Below are 23,744 nucleotides of genomic sequence, written 5' to 3' on the forward strand. Positions count from 1 at the left end.
AATTTAATTTATCTTTATATTATTGAAAATTAAAATTAAAACACGGAAGAAATGTTGTGTGATCATTACTTACACGTTTTAATAATTTTAATAGTAGCCTAGTAGTAACACTATGTACATTCTGCTGAACAATAGTAATGTATTTCTGCCGCAGGGTCTTCCAAGTTAAACCGAACTTTTATTTTGACAGGTTGCCGTGAATACCTTTTACAGTTTGCTAGTTTTACTCAAATTAAACGGTAAAATGCTCATGAAGTCACTCTCAGAGCAGTTCTGGAGATGTTGTTAATGTGTTTATGTCCTCATTTAGTGAGACGGCAGACGCTGAAATCACCGCTAGAGTCACGCGCGCTTCAGTCTGTGTGTAGTAAACAAAACCGCACGATAGAGAGCAGACTGCTCCGTACGCTTTCGAGTCGCTCTCGCAGATGTCAAACACTGATCAATCTGCACCGCGCCGCTTCTAGTCGAACACACCTAGTGCTGCAGGCTTGCCTCGCTAACGTTGATGAGATTAACCCCTTAGTATCGAAATTTGGTACCGAATGACAAGACGTTTTTCGATACTCGATGATATCGAGGCAATTCGGTCGGTGCCTAAAAAGTATCGAACTCGATACCCAGCCCTAGGTCCACTAGCCAAATGTAAAGGAAAAGATGCAAAGCAAAATTAGCAAGAAATGAAAAGCTGGTTAACTTTCATATTCTGTGTTAAAAAAAAACTTGAGTATACATTCAGGGTGAAAAAAAACCAAAAACATGTTGATATTAAAAGCCAGAGCGACAGTCTGGCAGTAGGCCTTGCTTTGATTAGCATTAAAAATGTTCTACCATGGGTATACATATAAATGACTGTCTCTCTCATTTGGATATGGGGGGTTTTGAAGGGTTCTGGGTGTAGAAATTTGAGCCACTGTACAATGGTAAGCACACATGCTCTGACACTTTAGACCACAGTTGCCAACTCTCACGAGACAAATAAGCAACCGCAGCTTCGAAAACAAGCTCAAAACAAGCCCAATATTTTATTTTATTTTGATCATTTATTATCATCAATATTATTATCAATTATTTATTACCAATAAATGAGCCTGCAACATATTAAACTGAAACCACTCTTTTATCTGAAAAGCAAAAGCAGAAGCTATTTTACAAAAATTAGCAAACTGCAACAAAAGTGGGATCAAAACTCATCTCCAATCACCTGTGAGCAGAATAGTATTGGAGAGATGGAAAAGGAGAAAAGCACAAGAGCTTCAAAAGGGAGATGTAACATAGCCACATATTTATAGCCTAAAATATATAGGTATACACTTGAAAAACACTTGGTTACAATTTTTTTATATATATATTTTAAAATGAAACAATGGAACAATATTTGAACAATTACACCTTCTTGAGCCATCTATGTGGCAATATTTGTTTTTAATTAATTATAAAGAATTCCAAGCACCACAAAACTGCTCATCCCCACAGCCATATACAGAGGGAAAGTGCTTTATTTTGAGGTCAAAAACAGGTTTTTCTTCCATTTAAAATAAAATAATGTATACATAACTATCAAATAAATGAGACAAAAAAACAAAATGCGACATAAATATTATAGAAAAATATATTAAATTATAATATATATTATATTAAAAAAGAAAATATATATAATATTATTAAAAAGATTATAAAAAAGATTTTTAAAAATCATTAAGGTGTCATTTATGTGTATTCATGAAGTCAAAAGGTAATCTAATAATGTGGTCTAAATTTAAATGTTAAAAAAAGAAATACATTTTAAGACATCTTGCCATACCAGGCTATTCGAACCAAATGTATTTACTCAGTATTAGGATATGACTACTTGTTTTTTATTACAGCCCGTGATAATTAATACATTACAAAAACATTATAAAAATTAGGCTGAAAGAAAGTCATCCCACTCCTCTACGTCTACTTCTGTCATCGCTTAGATTACAGCGTCACGCGCCTTCTTATTGAATATGATTTTTCTCCAATGAGGGGGAGGAACATTTGGCAAATTACGCTACAGCACTTATATTATTGCACTGGTTGGCTATTAACTGCGAGCAGACAGAGTGTCAATCAGTGCACTGGAGAATACGGCGAACATAAAGAAACAAAGTTGCTTGTCAGATTTCCCTAACAAGCAACCATATTTTTTTAAATAAGCCCAAAAAACCGCAACCCGCGACCAGGGATTTTTTTTTACAAAAAAAGAAGCCCAAAGTCGCGTATAATACGCGGACTTGGCAACTGTGCTTTAGACCCGTGGTGCTGATGCAGACTGAAATTCAGCCCGTGACTTCCCCCGAACTTCACTTATGACTAACAATGAGGTCAATGTCTTCACTAGATCCTGAGCCTACTGGATGAGGAAGAAGAGTTCAGTGTGGAAGATTTCCATCTGCTAGAGAAGATCACACTTCGCACTTCAGCAGAAAAGATTAAATCTAAGATCAAGCAGATGAACTTGAATGCCCAAAAGTATGCTACGTTTTTGCTTGTCACCCCAAGCCGATATGACTGTAGATGTAATATTATTTGTTTGTGTGAGGAAAACCGAAACCTGTTATTGCTCTTCACAGGGCCAGTGATCTAATCATGAAAGTAGATGCTCTCATCACTGCATCACCTAAAGGAGAGGCCAGAAAAGATGTCAAATTTCTGAAGGACAAACACAGGTGCAGTACTAAGAGTGTCTTCATTTTAAAAAGAAAATAAATACTTTCACCCCAATGCATTTCACCAGACCCTTTTGCTGCTTTTGTGATTGCAGACCATAGAAAATAACATGGTTGCACAAGTGTCTCAGTGATGATGTCTGCTTTGTAAATTTATCCTTTGAGTTGGTTCTTTTCAATTAATCACTCTAACCAGTTAACAAATGGGTTTGGAACTAAATCACAAATTGGTCCGACTACTCACTCAATGAAAGTGTGAGTCAGCTGCATATTCAAACACAAACCCCTGCCACCCAACTGGGTTTCCATGGCTATGATCAGCTCCTCTTATTATTTATGCATATTCACAGCTACTTGTGACACTGAAGTAGTCCATTTGCGTTATCAGTATGTTAAAAGCCTCTACTTCAGTTTTTCTCATTAACGCAACACTACCAATGAATCAAGCTGACCAGATGTGTCTTTTAACAGCATTCTTCATCTGGCACAGCGGGAAGATGAGGTGTTCTATGATGTGGTTGCCATCGTGGATCCTCTCACCAGAGATGCACAGAAGTTGGCTCCTTTATTAGTTGTACGTACAACTTTGGTCACGTCTAAGTGCTTATTGTTCCTCTGGCCTTGTTTGTGCTGTGATTCAGCTGAGAGACAATGAGCTTTGTCATTGTAGAGGCTTCCAAAATCATTCTTAAAGCTGCAGTCCGTAATTTTCTTTTGGTTAAAAATGATCCGAAATCAATATTTGAGCAAGTACATAACCAGCCAGTGATCAAAACTATCGCCTTACTTTAGCCGATTCACAATGGTTAGCTTATAATAATGTTTTCTAATTTGAGTGGTACGGGTAGGTTTTCGCGGGAAATTCGAGCATGGCACTGCGTCATTATGTCACGTCTGTAAGCATAAAGAAGTTGTCCCGGCTACTAGGCTATCGTATGTGAGGATCCTGCAGGTGACGGATCGTTTATAGCCTTTCTCACAGCAGCTGGAATAATTAAATGTATCATTTTGATGGCGGATTGTAATCCAGAAAGGATTATGTGTTTATGAAACACATGTGAATGAAATTAAATTATATTTCAGTTTTAAATGTGCTTCTGATTACAGATAGCCTGGGATTACACAAGATTTGTATTTTAAAGAATACCAGTTCAAAGGGAGAATAATTTGCTTTTTGGGTTAAAAGAATTTCTTAATATGAAATTCGAATGGCATGACAATTAGATTAGACTGTACAGAAATTGAAATCTACACGCTAAAACACACTATGCTCATAGTCACACAATGCTGATGTTGTTAACATAAATAATTTGAGAATAAAGTATAACAATAAAAATATTTGCACGGTTTGATGTGATATGAGCTAACTGATCTTTAGATGAAATCACCATTGATAGCTCGATTTATTGTAATGCTTTTCTCCTCAGTTGGTCAGAACAAACGTGGCAGACTTGTTACTTACTTGTTCAGATGGCAATATACGGTGACAATTCTTATTTGGGTCATATATTCCAAGACGTAGAATCTGTGATTGCGAAGTCAAGTCAAGTCACCTTTATTTATATAGCGCTTTTAACAATACAGATTGTGTCAAAGCACTTAACAGTATCAAATTGGAGGATAGAGTGTCGGTAATGTATAATAAGATTAAACACTCAATTTTCAGTTAAAGACATTTCATTACTGAATTCAGAGATGTCATTGTCTAGCTCAGTTTAGTTTAAATAGTATCTGTGCAATCAAATCAGCGATAATCGCTAGAAATGAAGTGTCCCCAACTGAGCAAGCCAGAGGCGACAGCGGCAAGGAACCAAAACTCCCTCTGTGACAGAATGGAGAAAATAAAAACTTGGGAGAAACCAGGCTCAGTCGGGGGGCCAGTTCTCCTCTGGCCAGACGAAACCCGCAGTTCAAAAGTTTATATTTCTATTTTAATTTTGTTGCAATTTCTAACAATAGTAGTATTGTGTAGTTAGGTATTTTATTATATTTTTTGTTTTGTTGTATTTTAATCGAGGTCTTCACTGGGGATATGTTTCTGGGGCTCATCTGGGTGTCCTGGTCTCCGCTGACGATCAGGGCTGTAGACATCATCTCTTGGTGCTGATCCACCATCTGATCGGATATGGACTGAGAAACAGAATAGGAAAGAAACAGACAAATATTAGCGTAGATGCCATTCTACTTACGATGTAACAAGTACATCATGTGTTATGGGGAGTGTTCCCGGTTCCGGTTGATCTAATTAATGTAGCCTAACAATTTTTTAACGGATTTGAATAATAGAAGCATATTAGTGTGTTATGTGTAAGCCAGGCTAAAGAGATTGGTCTTTAATCTAGATTTAAACTGACAGAGTGTGTCTGCCTCCCGAACAGTGTTAGGTAGATTGTTCCAGAGTTTGGGTGCTAAATAGGAATAGGATCTGCCACCCGCAGTTGATTTTGATATTCTAGGTATTATCAAACGGCCAGAGTTTTGAGAACGCAGTGGATGTGGAGGACTATAATGTGATAAGAGCTCGCTCAAGTACTGAGGAGCTAAACCATTCAGGGCTTTATAAGTAATTAACAAGATTTTAAAATCTATCCGATGTTTGATAGGGAGCCAGTGCAGTGTTGACAGAACCGGGCTAATATGGTCATATTTCCTGGTTCTAGTAAGGACTCTAGCTGCTGCATTTTGGACCAACTGTAGTTTGTTGATCAAGCGTGCAGAACAACCACCCAATAAAGCATTACAATAGTCTAACCTTGAGGTCATAAACGCATGAATTAACATTTCTGCATTTGACGTTGAGAGCATAGGTCGAAATTTAGATATGCTTTTGAGATGAAAAAACGCAGTTTTACAGATGCTAGAAACATGGCTTTCAAATGAAAGATTGCTATCAAACAGCACACCTAGGTTCCTGACTGATGAAGAAGAATTGACAGAGCAGCCATCAAGTGTTAGATAATGTTCTAGGTTATTACATGTGGGGTTTTAGGTCCGATAATTAACACCTCTGTTTTTCAGAATTTAGCAGTAAAAATTACCGTCATCCAGTTTTTATATCGACTATGCATTCCGTTAGTTTCTCAATTTGGTGTGTTTCATCGGACGCGAAGAAATATAGAGCTGAGTATCATCAGCATAACAGTGAAAGCTAACACCATGTCTCCTGATAATATCTCCCAAGGGTAACATGTAAAGCGTGAAAAGTAACGGCCCTAGTACTGAGCCTTGAGGTACTCCATACTGCACTTGTGATCGATATGATACCTCTTCATTCACTGCTACGAACTGATGGCAGTCAGATAAGTACGATTTGAACCATGCTAAGGCGCTTCCACTAATGCCAACAAAGTTTTGTAGTCTATTCAAAAGAATGTTGTGATCGATAGTGTCGAACGCAGCGCTAAGATCCAGTAGAATTAATAAAGAGATACAACCACGATCAGATGGTAGAAGCAGGTCATTTGTAACTCTAATGAGAGCAGTTTCAGTACCATGATACGATCTAAATCCTGACTGGAATTCCTCACAGATATCATTTTTCTCTAAGAAGGAATATAACTGTGAGGATACTACTTTTTCTAGTATCTTTGACAGAAAAGGGAGATTTGAGATCGGTCTGTAATTAACTAGATCTTTGGGGTCAAGTTGTGGTTTTTTAATGAGAGGCTTAATAACAGCCAATTTGAAGGTTTTGGGGACATATCCTAATGACAATGATGAATTAATAATAGCCAAAAGAGGATCTAAGACTTCTGGAAGCAGCTCTTTTAGTAGTTTAGATGGAATCGGGTCTAACATACATGTTGTTGGTTTAGATGATTTAACAAGTTTATACAATTCTTCCTCTCCTACAGTAGAGAATGAATGGAATTGTTCCTCAGGGGATCTATAGTGCGCTATCTGATGCGATACTGTAGCTGACGGCTGCAAAGATACAATTTTATCTCTGATAGTATCGATCTTGGAAGTGAAGTAGTTCATAAAGTCATTACTGCAATGCTCTTGGGAAATGCCAACACCTGTTGATGCTTTATTTTTCATTAATTTAGTCACTGTATTGAATAAATACCGAGGGTTATGTTTGTTTTCTTCTAGAAGAGACGAAAAGTAATCAGATCTAGCAGTTTTTAATGCTTTTCTGTAGGATAGGGTACTTTCCCGCCAAGCTAAACGAAATACCTCTAATTTAGTTTTCCTCCAGCTGCGCTCCATTTTCCGGGCTGCTCTCTTTAGGGCGCGAGTGTGCTCATTATACCACGGTGTTGCACTCTTATCCTTAATCTTCCTTAAGCGTAAAGGAGCAACCACATCTAAAGTGCTAGAAAAGAGAGAGTCCATAGTTCCTGTTACATCATCAAGTTGTTCTGAGCTATTGGATATGCTGAGGAACTGAGATAAGTCAGGAAGATTATTTATAAAGCAGTCTTTTGTGGTAGAGGTAATGGTTCTACCATATTTGTAACAAGGAGTTGGCTTTACAGCTTTAGCTATATGGAATATACAGGAGACTAGATAATGATCTGAGATATCATCGCTCTGCTGCCAAATTTCAATGCCACTGACATCAATTCCATGTGACAGTATTAAATCTAGAGTATGATTTCGACAATGAGTAGGTCCTGACACATGTTGTTTAACACCAATAGAGTTTAGAATGTCTATAAATGCTGATCCCAACGAATCTTTTTCATTATCAACATGGATATTAAAATCACCAATGATTAGGACTTTATCTGCAGTCAGCACTAACTCAGATAGAAGATCAGACAATTATTTAATAAAGTCTGTATGGTGCCCTGCTGGCCTGTATACAGTAGCCAGTACAAACATCACAGGGGATTTATCATTAATACTAGTTTCTTTGGATAACGTTATATGAAGCACCATTACTTCGAACGAATTATACTTGAAACCCGACCTCTGAGAGATACTGAAAATATTGCTATAAATTGTAGCAACACCTCCCCCTTTACCTTTTGGACGCGGTTCATGTTTGTAACAGTAATCGTGGGGTGTAGACTCGTTTAAAGTAATGTAATCATCTTGTTTTAGCCAGGTTTCTGTCAGACAAAGCACATCTAGTTTATGATCAGTGAACATATCATTTACAAAAAGTGCTTTTGAAGAAAGGGATCTAATATTCAATAAGCCAAGCTTTATCATGCGTTTATCTGTATTACATCGTTTTTTTTATTTGTTGAACATCAATTAAATTGTTACTATTACTTTGGTTTGGGTGTTTTCTGTATTTTCTAGTCGGGGAACAGACACAGTCTCTGTAGTGTGATATCTAGGTGAAAAAGTTTCTATGTGCTGAGAGTTAACTGACTTCTGTGACGAAGTACAGTACATATCCACACCGGTGCGTGACTGACTTCATCCGCGCTGGAGCTGTGCCGACTCTAACCCATGCAAGCGAGATAATTCTGCAAGCAGCTTGCAATTCCAGGTTTTCAAACAGAGATTGTGACAAAGAGGCAAAACTTACGGACTGCAGCTTTAATTTCCAACTTCCTATCCGTTTCATTATTTTTTAATGGTCTGGATCCTTAAAGAACTTTTTTTTTTATATAGATCTAGAACATGAAATGAGAGCAGTTGGCTCATCTGTATGCGGTCCAGTGGAGTGTGACCTGGAGCCTTCCCTCCTGAATCCTGTTGTTTGTGAGTGTGTGAGTGGTTAATAACCAGGCCTTCTCCTCTGTGTGTGCTGCAGGTGCTTGGTCAAGTGGTCAATATGAAAGTGCAGGTGTTCATGAACTGTCGAGCCAAGCTGTCTGAGATGCCCCTGAAGAGGTGAGAGCAAAAGCTTAATTAAACTTCAGCTCTGAGAGAGGGTCGGGGGACATGCATGTGCACACACATATAGCAGCTAGTGCTGTTCTGCAGGTATTATCTTGTTTTTTGTTGTTTTAACAGAGTTTAGTGGTTAAAATGTTTAATGGGGGGGGGGCTGCATTTCATAGAAATTGAAATGAAACTTTAAAAACAAAATTTGTATTAATATTGGAAGAAATGGGTGGAGTATTGTAATGCAAACCATAATCAATGACTGAATTTGTTAACCTATATCTAAAAAAAAAAAAAAAAAAAACGTATTTTATATCCCTTGTCCTGCTGTTTTATTTATTTTATTTTTCTTTAATATTATGTAAATAATTTTCCTGAAAAATCAGTAATAAAAATAAAGGTAAAAAATTAGTTAATAAAGTTGAAGTTAGAAGTATACTGAAAATATTTAGTCATGGAATTTCTAGCTCTTCCCAAATAACAACAGACCACCAGTTTAGTTCGTAAGATTGATGTCTAATACATTTCATTTGTCTTTCTGGCAGCTTTTATCGATATGTTTTGGAACCAGATGTTTCATTCTTTGGCAACAACTCCCTTTCCCCTGGCCCTATGGCCCGGTTTACTGAAATCCCAGAATCCCCTCTGCTCACTCTTAATATGATCACACCAGAGAGCTGGATGGTAGAGGCGGTCAGAAGCCCATATGATCTAGATAACATCCACCTTCAGGAGGTATGAATTCTAACTCTAAATGCAGTATGTATACATTTACCAATGCTGAGCAGTACACGTGATTAGTTTTTTGTAGTTCAGACTGCACAGTTGCTGCAATAGTTCTGTGAAATGTTGACATTTTTATGATACATAGTTCATGGTCTGGTTCACGTTTCACTAACAAACGTTATTGTTACGTGTAACTGATTGTCTTGATCAGCCAGAATCTCTAAGAAAAAGATGCTTAGTAGTATGATGGATTTTGATGGATAAATGAGTCTTCCCCTACTGTGTTGTCAGGTCAGCGGTGTAGTCAATGCAGAGTATGAGCTTGAGTATCTGCTGTTGGAGGGCCACTGTTTTGATCTGTCCACTGGTCAGCCTCCCAGAGGACTTCAGTTTACACTGGGCATGAGACAGGAACCTCTCATGCATGACACCATTGTCATGGCCAACCTAGTGAGTTTATTCTCTCTTCTTTGCTTTTTCCTGAATATATGTTGTATTTATTGTACTTGGAGGTTTTCCTAGTTTGATAAGAGTTACATGGACCCAAAATGAGATTTCATGTCCTTCCAAACCTGTATGACTGATGTTCTTCTGTGGAACACAAAAACAAAAGCTAACCCACCGCATTTCACAGGGCTATTTCCAGTTGAAGGCCAAGCCTGGTGCCTGGATCCTGAGGCTGCGTGAGGGCCGCTCAGAGGACATCTATCAGATACAAGCGTGAGTTTTCTTCTCTTCACATGTCCAGAAGTTTAGTGGTCAGTAAGATGTTTTTTTTTTTTTTAATATCATATTTAACAATCATGCATTTTATTTGAACAAAAATACAGTAAAAAGAGCTATTTTAAATTGTAATAATATGTAATAATCTATTCCTGTCGTGGTAAAGATACGTTTTCAGTCTTCAGTGTTACATGATCCTTCAGAAATCATTCTAAAAGCTGGAATGAATTTACTTTTGCCCAGATTTTTGCATCGATTTTCAAGGTGGACGATCATTTTTTGATGAATATAAAGTTCATAAGAACAGCATTTACTGTATATGCATAGAAATCTTTGTTACATTATAAATGTCTTTTGCTGTCACTTTTTAAATGAATGCATCCTTGCTGGATATATTAAATTCTTTCAGAAAAAAAAAAAATCTTACTGATCCCAAATGTTTGAAAGTTAGGTTTCATTTGGCATATCTTGTTTCCACAATGATTTAAAATCTTTTCAATATATGGATTTTATCAGCACACGTTTATACATTCTCTGGGAGTCAAACTTGTCGTCTTGGGTCTGCTTGCAATAGGCTGTACGAGGAATACAGATACCATCCAAAATAAAGGACAAAAAGAAACAGCCACACTCAAACTAACAGTCCACATCAAAACTCTCTAAAATGCTTGTCATCAATTTTCATTCATTGTGCACATTTAAGCAGTTGTGGTTTCTTCGAGAATTATGGAAGACGGTAAAATTTATACCCCATTCATGCAGGTTAAAGTTAAAGCACAGTGTCATTTTTCACACTGCTAGTGTGATTATTCATGTAGTCTGAGGTCTGGCACAAAACAAAACCAACTGAGAGAGTGTGTGTGAGAGAGAAAAGAAAGTATCTCTCAGACACACACACTGCTGGCTGCTAAATGAATGGAAAGGCAGTGTTTTGTCTGTGTGCAATTCACTGATATCCTTTTCTGAGGAAGTGTAGCCTAATGGATCCAGGGTTTCATTTATGATGCCGGAACTAATGGCACCCTGTGTCCTGTATCACTGGACATTTATTATGCTTTCATGTCATCACATCTTCTTTCTGAGACATGAACAACTTGACAAAAGGAACGCTCAAAATAAATCCAGTACAGTCATTGGTGAGGAATCAGAGTAATTACAGTGATTGTAAGGCAGCACTCTATTGATATTCCTCAAATTATTTACTAGCTGTTCTTCTTCATCGTTTTTCATCCTTGTTGTTCTTCATGTCCCTCTTCTTCTTGTTCTTGCCTTTTTTTGTTGTTTTTCTTAATCATAGTCATTCTTTTGTCCTTGTTCTTTGTCATTTTTGTTTTGTTCATTGTTTTCTTCTGTGTTGTTCTTGTTGGTCTTCTGTATGTCTGGTAATTGTTATTGTTCTCTTCTCCTGGTTGATGTTATTGTTTTTCTGTTCATCTTTTTCTTGTTGTTCTTGTTTATTTTGTCCTTTATAGTTCTTTTTCTGTTTATTTCATCCTTGTTATTGTTCGTTTTCTTGTTCTTCTGTTTATATTGTTCTTGTAGTTATTCTGTTTATTGTTTGTCTTTGTTCTTCTCTTGTACTTGTTGTTCTAGTTCTTTTATTTTGTTGTTTTTCTATTGTTGTTCTTTCCCTTCTTCTTCTTCTGAATTGTTTTTGTTCATCTTCTTAAGTTTAATGCAATTTAATTCATCTCTAATTCAACTGTAAAACCTATAGACACCATTCAAACTTTTGTAGATAAAGTAAGCCTTGTGTATTTAGAGTTACAGGTCTGTAACGTTTAGCATGCTTCGTTTGCTGAATTGTAAGTACTGATATTTCCTTCAGGGTGTGCAGATATAGTATGTTTGTGCTCATATAGTGTTGTGTATGTATGTTTTAGGCATGATGGCACGGACTCTCCTGTTGATGCTGGTGATGTCATTGTGGTGCTCAACAGCTTCCACAGCAAGATCATCAAAGTTAGAGTAAGTTTGTAATGTTATTATAGTATGCGCAATCTATTATGCTAACAAGCATTTCCAGACTTTGCCTCCATATAAAACACCCGCTGATGGGACCAATGGAAAAGTAACATCTGTTCAAATATTAGGTCCAGAAAAAGCCTGACAAACTCAATGAGGATCTTCTAAGTGAAGGAACAGAATCCAAAGGCTTGTGGGATTCCATAACCAGGTGAGTCTGACTTTTGAAGCACTAATCACATCTTAGATCACTTCTTAAAAAGCTAGAGAGGAACAACGCTTTAAGTTTCTAAATAATCACAAAAAAAAACACAGTCACAGAAAAACAGACTGCAAGATCTTTGCTATGGCTGGGTCTGCGTAGAATTTACAGATTTCTACAGAGTGTGAAAGTCCAAGGTTCTACAATTACCTTTTTTTTTAAATAATTATTTGGATAGTTTAATAACAGACTTATTCATCAAGTTCTACCCAGTGTGAAAAAAAGATCTGCAGATCCTGGGTAGGCCTGTATATGACTGTTTGTCTCTATGTAAATACACACACTACCATTCAAAAGTTTGGGGGTTGTAAAATTTGTGCATGTTTTTGAAAGAAACCTCTTATGTTCATCTAAGCTGCATTTATTTGATCAAAATACAGTAAACACTGTACTGTTGTGAAATATTATTCCTGTGTAAAATAAGTCTTTTTTTGTTTTAACGCAAAGCTCAATTTCATAGCAAAAGCTCAAATTTCAACAGCCGTTACTCCAGGCTTCAATGTCACATGATACTTGTGAAAACTGATACATTTTCAGGATTCTTTGACGAATAGAAAGAACAGCATTTATTTGAAATAAAAGTAATTTCTAACAGTATAAATGTCACTTTTGACCAATTTAATGCATTCCTTTCTGTATAAAAGTATTAATTTCTTTATAAAAACTTACTGTGACCAGACTTTTGAAGAGTAGTGTATATTTTGCATATTAAAATGCAGAGGGTTTGCATTTTAATTAAGCGCTCTGTTTATTACGTTTTGTGATCTGTCTCCTTTGTTCATTGCTGTCTTTGAGAAGTGTGTGGAGTTCTTTGGAGAAAAGGTAGGGAATTTGATCTCTAATTTTTCACTTTTTTTTCTCTTTCTCACTTTTTCTTGCGTCAGTAAGTGGCACAGCAGAATTTCAGTTAGTAATCTGTGATCTATCTTTTTCACTGAGTTTCCCCTCAGCTTGATTTTTACACATCATTCTCCACATTTAGAAATAGTTTGCCAGGTTGTTTCAAAATTCCACCTTGTCTCAGCAGTGTTACATCACCTCCTTTCCACATTATTAAACAAACCTCATCTCGCCTTTTTTCTTGGGAAGTATGTAGCTTGGAAACAGGAGACCGAAATGTTCCAAAGGTGTGATGCTTGCAATAAAAAAAAATGGTCTAATGTGAATATCTGTGTAGAGGCAGCAGTAGGTGAGATCTTGGCTAGGGTGGTTGTGGAAAGCTACAGATGGCACTTGGTTTTGTTTTGTGGTAATGATGGGGGTTGAGACCTTCAGAAATCTCTTAACCACCTCAGAACATACATACAGCATTGTTTGTCGACATGAAATATAAAATCACTTGTGCAGTCTCAAAACCTATTAGGCTGAACCAACAACTTGCCAAGAAATGGTCTAGCATCATTTACTTGAAGATTCCATTTAGTTTCATATTTTGTTACCTAATTTATTTTTAAAAATCTATTTAAAAAATGCTGTTCTTTTGAACTATTTAAAAGAATCCTGAAAAAAAGAGTATCACAGTTACCTCAAAAATATTAAGCAGCGCAACTGTTTTCAGCTTTGCTAATAATAAAAAAAAAAAAAAGTTTCTTGAGCAGCAAATTAGCATATTAGAATGATTTTGAAAGGATCATGTGACACTGAAGCCTGGAGTAATGGCTGCTGAAAATTCAGTGTTTGTAATCGAAAAATAGTCCACATAATCCTGTTATAACAGATTATTAGCAAAGCTATATCCCTGTTGCTGTGCCAAGTTTTTGGAGATAAGTGTGTTTTTTTGGGTGTCTTGCAGCTTTGCCGGTGGCCCGAGTATGGATGAGGATGACAAGAAGAAAGATGTTCTCAATATTTTCTCAGTGGCCTCTGGACATTTATATGAGCGCTTCCTGAGGTAGGACCACCACTTGTATGAATGCATCTATGTCAGTGTCATCTTCAACTCCTCACATATTTCTACTTCCCATTTTTCCCCTTATAGAATAATGATGCTCTCTGTCCTTCAATACACCAAAAGCCCTGTCAAGTTCTGGTTCCTCAAAAACTACCTCTCCCCCTCATTTAAGGTAAGAGTGCTATCATTCCCAGCATGCTCTAGGCACTCACCTGGCCATTCACTGACTGACTGATGCATTTTGTACACAAACATAGCAAGAGCTGGCTGAAATGACTATTTCCAATTTGCCTGGCTGAGGTTATTTTTGAGAGTCAGGATGCACAGGTTTTTTAGTTTTTTTAATCAATTTATTTATTTGTTTACTTTTTAATTAGATATGTAAGTTTTGTTTTGTGATGCTTTGCTCTCAGTGTGTTGTCTGATTACAGTTTTAATTATACACCTTTTAATATAGGGGCTACACAATTTGTGTAAAAAGTCAGCTATTTTCTGATTTAAAAAATGACAATTGTGAATTACAATTATTTTTCATATTTTTACATTTATTATATGTCAATGTGATTATAAAATAATAGTAATAATATTACAAAAATAAACAAAATACGAAATATTACTACTGCAATATTTCACTGTAGAATTTAAAAATCAAATATTTAAGAAAAATAATCTAATAATAAAACTGTAAAATTGCAATACTAATACATTTACACCTGCCTTTAATTAATTTTCAAACATTAAACCATGAACAGAAAAGAAATCATGCTATTAAATTAATGCTTTGTCATAATCTTAGCAATGAAAGTGGGGGTACACATGGATAACACATTATCCATGAATGTGTTAATAGATGCACTGTGCCAAATATAGTGTGTCGTCCTCTGTAGTCTATCCCTTTCTGCTTGTGTGTGTACAGGACACCATCTCTCACATGGCGAAGGCTTATGGTTTCCAGTATGAGCTGGTCCAGTATAAGTGGCCCCGCTGGCTTCACCAGCAGACAGAAAAGCAACGAATCATCTGGGGTTATAAGATCCTTTTCCTGGATGTGCTTTTCCCCTTGGCTGTGGACAAGATCATCTTTGTAGATGCTGATCAGGTACGCATGAGAAAAACATTGGTTCAGAATGAAATACCAGCATATTTGTACATTTAGCAACAAACATGATCTCAATACAGGTTAAATTCAGCGAGTGTCATCTCAGAAGTAATTACAGCTTTTTTGCATTTTTTTTTTTTATCTTATTTCATGTTAAATGCTTAGTTCAACCAAAAATGAAATGGAAAAATGAAAAATCAAACGACTTTGATTCCATAACAGTGAGATTTGGATTTGCATGTCAAGCCATTACATTTGAGCTTCTTTTACCATATTTGATGTGTGTTGATGTTGATCCATGTTAATGTTGATATGTATCTATTTCCAACCTGTGAATCTGATTTAACAATACATGTCTTACAGTTTGCTATTTTTTCATTAATAGCAGCCAAGAGTATTGACAGGCACTTCTCCAACAATTCATCATTTTAACACATTAGCAAATAGTGATACCTTCTTATTGTAAAACATAACCCGGCATACTCTATATTTAGATTGTCAGGGCAGATTTGAAGGAGCTGAGAGATCTGGATCTAGAGGGCGCCCCCTATGGGTACACACCATTCTGCGACAGCCGAAAAGAGATGGAAGGCTACCGTTTTTGGAAGACTGGCTACTGGGCTTCTCATCTTGGACACAGGAAATACCACATCAGGTTAGACCACAACAAATCACAATAATGTATGTTGAAAACACAGAATGTCAATTTCGTCTTGATAGATTATAGATTTGCTGTAACATTTAAAAAAAAAAAAAAAATCTGTTGTTATATGATATTGTGATATGTGTAATATTTAATAAATGTTGCCCTTTTTCTCCAGTGCATTATATGTGGTGGACTTAAAAAAATTCCGGAAGATCGCAGCTGGAGACCGCCTCAGAGGGCAGTACCAAGCCTTAAGCCAAGATCCCAACAGTCTGTCTAACTTGGACCAGGTATGTGCTTGACATCACACATGTTAACCATTAGAGAAGACTTTAATGTAATTTGAATGTTCTCTATGGGGTTACTGTGATATTACTGCTAACACAGGACCTTCCCAACAACATGATCCATCAAGTAGCCATCAAGTCCTTACCTCAGGAGTGGCTGTGGTGTGAGACCTGGTGTGATGACAATTCCAAAACTACAGCCAAGACCATAGATCTGGTTAGTATGCATTCACACCACACTATCTTTCAACTACCAAAACACTACAGCTTAGCAGGAATGGGAGACCCATTGGGAAAATGCCAGTAAATGGCATTAGCAAACCTATATATATATATATATATATATATAGTGCTGTCAATCGATTAAAAAATTTAATTGTGTTAATCACAGTCATGGACTGTGATTAATCATGATTAATCACAAATTTAAAATACTAGGATTTACCTGTAAATGTGTTGAAAAATAAATGCGTGACAAACTAGTTTAAGGAAACAGAACCTTTCACCCTTCCGCCAGGTATGAGACATAATCCTTATTATTCTTTTATCATTATTCTTTTGTTTTTATTCAGCCATTATCAGCCTTTTACTGGCAATAACACGTTTACCAAGGCCATATCGCTTCAATCCCAGTATACATTTACCCAACTATTATCAAAAGTATTTCTAAATAAATACAACAAAACATTTCTTGCGACCTTACATGAAGTATTATGACAAAATGCATTGTGAAGAAGAATTGGACCTGTTCTGCAGGTGCATTAGAGCTAACATTAGCATCATGCTACATAAGACAATTTATGAGATTAATAGTACACTTTTACTCAGAACTCACTTCAAACAACCATCGAGTGTTTGTAATAACTTCCTTTTACGATCACATGTGGAATTTGGTCGTTTACTGTTGTTAAAATATGCTATTTATAGCCTTTTATATCGCTGCACAAATTAGCATTTCAGATGTACACATTCTCTAAACAAAATCAGATACAGACCATATCCTATCGTAATCGTGTGTTTATTATCTTATGTAATCTATAGTGGCTGTTGTCAAGTTTATTTCTGCTGCTCTGGCTGAAACTCACGTTGTTTGTGATGTTACCGCCTCTCTGTTCTTAAGTTGCCAGGAACACATTCCAAGTATAATACACATTAGTAAAAGGATCTTTTTAATTTTTATTTGTTTATATACACTTTGGGCGGCCGCGGTACATTAAAAAAGTAGTCCAAAACACGCAACCCACGGCTCTGTAATTTTTCCCGCGACTGTATTTTCAAAATAGCCCACTTGTGCCGTTACCCTGGCAACACTGGTTTGCTGTACCCTCATCACACAATGATAGATACCCTTCCGCGCTGCGATGATGGGAAGAAGTTGGGGTCAAACCTTATCAAGCGATTAATTTGCGTTAAAAAAATATTAACGTTGACACTCCTAATAAATATATATATATATTACAGCATTTATTAGCCTTTGTTAATATACGTTAAAGGTGCAATAGGTCTTCAGAAACATTTTTTGTTATGCTGGTTGAAAGTCTCTTCACATCCTGATTATTAAGTTAAGTGGTCTAAATGTATTTATCTGTATTTATATATTCTGTGGCGTAGGACCAAGAAATGTTCGTCCAATCAAAACGCTCGGTCCGACACATGATGTAGCCAAGCTGTTCCCAATTCCAGTCCTCGCGCCCCCCGCTCTACATATTTTGCATGTCTCACTTAGTTAACCCGATTCAGATAACCAGCTCGTTAGAAGTGAGCTCCGTGCATGAACTGTGTTCCGATTGACATGCTCCCTACACAGTGTTCATTGCTCCCTACTCCCAGAGCAGGGAAATCTGTTGAAGTTTAATTCACTTCGGAACATTAATTGACAGATTTGCGCAGTGTCTTACACACAGACGAAACTTACTAGAGAAGTGTTAAGTGTGACATAATATACCTCTGTAAAAAAAAATACAATTTATATTTACGTCTCGCACACTTTAATGCCCTTTGTATGGAACATATACACTCGCTTCGAACTGGAATCATGGCGGAATATCCGGTGATGTCCACTTCGCAGGGCACTTACGGTTGAATAGAACAAACATCGCACATGATCAGAGATACATATGAAATGTGCAGAGCGGGGTGCGCGAGAACCGCTGATGTAGCCAATTGTAGTGAATTTGTCTCTGGTATTCTGGTCTGTGAGCATATATGCGTGCAGGGGGCATGGCTTTAGACAGCGATTGCAGGGAGGGTGGGACGTTCGCTTTCAGTGCTATCAGGCATTTTCCAAGATCTCCTACTGCACCTTTAATAAAAATATGAATATTGTTAACTGTTTGTTATGTAAGTTTTTATAAGATATAACTTTTTTTATCTAAAAAAAATGTAATGGTAAATATTGAAATTAACATAACTGACATATACTAAGATTATTAAATGCTGTAGAAGTATTATAGCTGATAATTCATGTTACAGTTAATATAGTTAACTAACAGGGTGTGATTTGTAGGGGGGGATGGGGGGATTGGGGAATTTCCCCCCTTCTGGTCAATGTATCCCTGTCTCTGCTGAATTATATTTATCCATGGTGCGGTGGGGATAAAAAAAAATATATATATATCCCCCCGGGGGAATGCTACTCCATCAACCACCAACAAAGCATATAGAATACCAAAAATAAAAATATTTTTTAAAACACACTAGCAAGTAAAATACTGCAACATGACAATACAAACAACAATAAAATCAGAAATGGACTATAACTGTCAGCGCTTCTCCCGCTTAATAGAGACCTTCTGGGTTTCGTGCTCCTGGTTCACACACCTCAATCCATACAGCGCTTTACAGAATGTCAGCACGTGATTTCATAGTGACAGCATGACATTAATACACAATGTTTTTGCTCAAAACTTACTCTATTGTGACCTAATGCAGATATTGTAAATAAACTGACACATAAATGTATTGTGAGACAGAACGCAGAAGCTTGCTGTCACTGTAATGTGGGAATTATGATCAATGAGCAATATTGACTGATGGATCGGCAGAGAGTCTTCTTTCTGCGGGTCATTAATAAATTATGGTAAACGTGTGAATACATAGCCTAATGTGCTCACTTTTGGAGTAAAGTTTGTATGTTGTGTAGTGAAAGCACTGATCAAAAATATGGACGCAAACGCATTTGAATATGTACAGTGTCTCGTTATTCTGATCATAATATCATTAACTCCTGATTGTTTTTGAATTCCTGGAAGAAATTGGAACTATTAGTGTCACTGTAACCATGAATTATCATAAATATCGAAGCTATCTAATCTCAATAATCTATATTTTTATTGCTGTGATATGTTTTATCACAACCATCTGGTTTGTTCAGAAATCGCACCCTGTTAACTAATGTTAGCAAACATAAGACCTTATTGTACAGTGTTACAGATAAACATTAGAGTTTAGATATTTTATATCCCCTAGCATAACCTCACGTATTGTATTTGGCACTGATTATAATTTCAGCAATAACGATCAATTTGCTTTGTTTCATTTGAAAAAAAGAGCACCTTGAAGATGATATTTGAAGTGATATCAGGTTGAAATGCCTGCAGTCTGATCATACCCAGATTTCTTCATTCCCACTATGACTAACGCACATACACAGAGCGACAAAAATAGTAGTCTCATTTACACCCTCTTCCTCCCTGCCGGCTGCTCCTGGGAGGTGGAGAGGGAAACGTCTCATTAGAGACGGCAGTGAGGGCTGCAGCTCACAGCACAGGTTGGACTCAGGTCTGACGCAGGTTTAGAAGAGTGCTGACCTCCGCATTCCATCCAGCACTCTCACCAAGTTTAGTTGTGAAAGTCTTACTCCAGTGCTGTGTGGGGTTATTTTTACTCAAACACACTATAGGGCAGTAATTGTCATATTTTGTTTATTTTATTCTTGTATTTTCGTGCCAACTTGTGCTTGCAGTCACTCCATAATATCATCATCAATATCATAATAATGAATAGTTTTCTCATCTGTATGGTGCTGTTTAAAAATGTTTAATTGCTAATTAATGAAAAAAGTTAAATCCCTTTTTGTTTATTATATATATATATACATACACATATACATACATTATATACATATACATATACATACAGCTGCATCTCAATAAATTAGAATGTCGTGGAAAAGTTAATTTATTTCAGTAATTCAACTCAAATTGTGAAACTCGTGTATTAAATAAATTCAGTGCACACAGACTGAAGTAGTTTAAGTCTTTGGTTCTTTTAATTGTGATGATTTTGGCTCACATTTAACAAAAGCCCACCAATTCACTATCTCAACAAATTAGAATATGGTGACATGCCAATCAGCTAATCAACTCAAAACACCTGCAAAGGTTTCCTGAGCCTTCAAAATGGTCTCTCAGTTTGGTTCACTAGGCCACACAATCATGGGGAAGACTGCTGATCTGACAGTTGTCCAGAAGATGATCATTGACACCCTTCACAAGGAGGGTAAGCCACAAACATTCATTGCCAAAGAAGCTGGCTGTTCACAGAGTGCTGTATCCGAGCATGTTAACAGAAAGTTGAGTGGAAGGAAAAAGTGTGGAAGAAAAAGATGCACAACCAACCGAGAGAACCGCAGCTTTATGAGGATTGTCAAGCGAAATCGATTCAAGAATTTGGGTGAACTTCACAAGGAATGGACTGAGGCTGGGGTCAAGGCATCAAGAGCCACCACACACAGATGTGTCAAGGAATTTGGCTACAGTTGTCGTATTCCTCTTGTTAAGCCACTCCTGAACCACGGACAACGTCAGAGGCGTCTTACCTGGGCTAAGGAGAAGAAGAACTGGACTGTTGCCCAGTGGTCCAAAGTCCTCTTTTCAGATGAGAGCAAGTTTTGTATTTCATTTGGAAACCAAGGTCCTAGAGTCTGGAGGAAGGGTGGAGAAGCTCATAACCCAAGTTGCTTGAAGTCCAGTGTTAAGTTTCCACAGTCTGTGATGATTTGGGGTGCAATGCCATCTGCTGGTGTTTAGGCCATTGTGTTTTTTGAAAACCAAAGTCACTGCACCCGTTTACCAAGAAATTTTGGAGCACTTCATGCTGCTTTCATTTTCCAGCAGGATTTGACACCTGCCCACACTGCCAAAAGCACCAAAAGTTGGTTAAATGACCATGGTGTTGGTGTGCTTGACTGGCCAGCAAACTCACCAGACCTGAACCCTGTAGAGAATCTATGGGGTATTGTCAAGAGGAAAATGAGAAACAAGAGACCAAAAAATGCAGATGAGCTGAAGGCCACTGTCAAAGAAACCACCTCAGCAGTGCCACAAACTGATCACCTCCATGCCACGCCGAATTGAGGCAGTAATTAAAGCAAAAGGAGCCCCTACCAAGTATTGAGTACATATACAGTAAATGAATATACTTTTCCAGAAGGCCAACAATTCACTAAAAATGTTTTTTTTATTGGTCTTATGAAGTATTCTGATTTGTTGAGATAGTGAATTGGTGGGTTTTTGTTAAATGTGAGCCAAAATCATCACAATTAAAAGAACCGAAGACTTAAACTACTTCAGTCTGTGTGCATTGAATTTATTTAATACACGAGTTTCACAATTTAAGTTGAATTACTGAAATAAATGAACTTTTCCACGACATTCTAATTTATTGAGATGCACCTGTGTGTGTGTGTGTGTATATATATGCGTGTATGTATATGTATGTGTATATATATATATATCTCAGATGACTAGAAAAGCCTTTATGGAAACTTTAATGCAATAATGTTCATTGCATAAAGATTCAGTTCTTAAATTCAGTCATACAGTTGATCTAGTGTATTTAGCCATTGTTTGTAATTAGCACAGTTGCTGCTACTTTTCTGTTCACCATGAACACATTTTGATATAAATCTGATGATTCTACAGTAAAGCTATTGGGTCTTGAACTTTAAGCCTCTTATTTCTTACAATATGATGTTGTGTGAATGTTAATTTATTCTTAATCTACATTGCCGTTCAAAGGTTTGAGGTTGGTAAGATCCTTTGTTTGCAAATGTTAAATTCAATTAAAAAAAACTGTAATTTTGAAATATTACAATTTTTAAAAACTCTTTTATATTTTAATCTAATATGTTTATTTTGATGCTTAAGAACCATTACTTATTATCAATGTTAAAAACAGTGAAATTGTTGGTTCTCAACTGATGTGTCCAAACTAGTAACCAGTTTGAGCTCAGTTGTGGTATGCTTTTTGTTTTGCTGTCTATTCTCAGATATGATGTAACTTTTCTGAACTTTCTGTGCCAGTGGCAAGTGCCATTATGTTGTAAAAACGTGTTTTGTGACTCAGAAGTCATGAAAGTGTTGATATCAAGCTCTATTATAGATGAACAACATTGGCAGTTTTCACTTTAAGTGCTCAAGAAATTAGATAAGGCCACTCTAAGCACTGATGGAAAAGGTTGAAGGAAGTGTTTTGCCACCACAATTGACTGTTTTCTTTGTTTTGATTTATTGCAGTGCAATAACCCAAAGACCAAAGAGCCCAAGTTAAGTGCAGCGGTGAGGATTGTTCCAGAATGGTCCAAGTATGACAATGAGATAAAGCAGTTTCTCAAACGGGTGAAGGAGCAGAAGGAGAAAATTACTGAGGGTAGATCATCATCATCATCTCCACAGCACACAGGTAAGACTTAGTCATCACTAAAATGACTTTTTTTTTTCTTCCAGTAAGCCTCGAGTATAAAGCACGGTTCATAAACATCTGTATTTTAACAGGCACTCGACGTGATGAACTTTAGCACTCGAGTGCTCATGTTTGCACCTATCTTCCTGTGAATCTTGAACTCAACCATACAGAGATGTTCCACAACAGGAACACTGAGGAAATACACACAAGGAATCATTTTAAAGGACTTCATGACATTTTTTTTATGTATGATTTTGAATGAAGGTTTAGTTTGAATGCTCTCTGACTTCAAGATGTAAACTGTATAAATAACTTTTTATAAATAATTGTTGACAAAAAGATTTAATACAATTGCAGTGTTCTGATATTTTTGGCCAGTTTATGAAATTACAGTGGCACTGGTGTATATTTATAAGGGGCAAACATGTCAATATTGTGTACATTCCTTCAGATAAGATTATAGATGTTTATACTGTTTCACAGTTTCAGTAAATAACGGTCAGTGTTTGCAAATGAAAGGTATCTGTGATTGCAAATTGTTGATTTAAAACAAAGGTCTCACTAATAAATTCACTTTTAAACTGCCGTTGAAAGTCTGAACACTACCAAGTAGAGCTCTCTAAGATATACAGTATATTTCCAGAATAAACCATACAAATGTAAACTCTTATGGGCGAAAAAATCAAATTCCCATATTCATGGCTGTCAAAGTCAGCTCTGCAGGTCCATTCTCTAAAACCGTTTCTGTATCCCAATTATTGAGACGGATCATTTACATTCCCTGTTTTATTTATATTGCATCACTGATTCTGTACACATTTGTTTCTATGCCTTGATGTTCAAAGATGTGGATTTTCTCAGGAATAAAGTGATATTTTTATTCTGAAAGGGGATACAAGTCTTTTAAATCCATTCATTTTAATGTTAAAAACCAATTTGTTTAATCTAAAACGCCGCTATGCTCTTCAGTCATAG

At 36.6% G+C, this 23,744-nt stretch overlaps 1 protein-coding gene across 3 annotated transcripts in view; it reads left to right on the forward strand.

Annotated features, from left to right (window-relative positions):
* Window positions 1-23,627, forward strand: part of uggt2 (UDP-glucose glycoprotein glucosyltransferase 2) — a 43,329-nt gene extending 19,702 nt beyond the window's left edge. For 2 of the 3 annotated variants that reach the window (XM_058787336.1, XM_058787337.1), the window contains exons 24-41: window positions 2,366-2,496; window positions 2,598-2,693; window positions 3,165-3,267; window positions 8,410-8,489; window positions 9,029-9,218; window positions 9,501-9,659; window positions 9,844-9,929; window positions 11,816-11,900; window positions 12,026-12,108; window positions 12,958-12,981; window positions 13,952-14,050; window positions 14,138-14,222; window positions 14,967-15,149; window positions 15,644-15,804; window positions 15,971-16,085; window positions 16,183-16,299; window positions 22,601-22,766; window positions 22,859-23,627. In XM_058787336.1, the coding sequence (XP_058643319.1) occupies window positions 2,366-2,496; window positions 2,598-2,693; window positions 3,165-3,267; window positions 8,410-8,489; window positions 9,029-9,218; window positions 9,501-9,659; window positions 9,844-9,929; window positions 11,816-11,900; window positions 12,026-12,108; window positions 12,958-12,981; window positions 13,952-14,050; window positions 14,138-14,222; window positions 14,967-15,149; window positions 15,644-15,804; window positions 15,971-16,085; window positions 16,183-16,299; window positions 22,601-22,766; window positions 22,859-22,881 (1,986 nt within the window). In that variant the 3' untranslated portion in view covers window positions 22,882-23,627. The remainder of the gene's footprint in view (window positions 1-2,365; window positions 2,497-2,597; window positions 2,694-3,164; window positions 3,268-8,409; window positions 8,490-9,028; window positions 9,219-9,500; window positions 9,660-9,843; window positions 9,930-11,815; window positions 11,901-12,025; window positions 12,109-12,957; window positions 12,982-13,951; window positions 14,051-14,137; window positions 14,223-14,966; window positions 15,150-15,643; window positions 15,805-15,970; window positions 16,086-16,182; window positions 16,300-22,600; window positions 22,767-22,858) is intronic. The other variant, XM_058787338.1, reaches the window with a different exon arrangement.
* The last annotated feature ends 117 nt before the right edge of the window (window positions 23,628-23,744 follow it).

The sequence above is a fragment of the Onychostoma macrolepis genome, chromosome 09 (genome assembly GCF_012432095.1).
Source record: "Onychostoma macrolepis isolate SWU-2019 chromosome 09, ASM1243209v1, whole genome shotgun sequence".
Taxonomy (NCBI): Eukaryota; Metazoa; Chordata; class Actinopteri; order Cypriniformes; family Cyprinidae; genus Onychostoma; species Onychostoma macrolepis.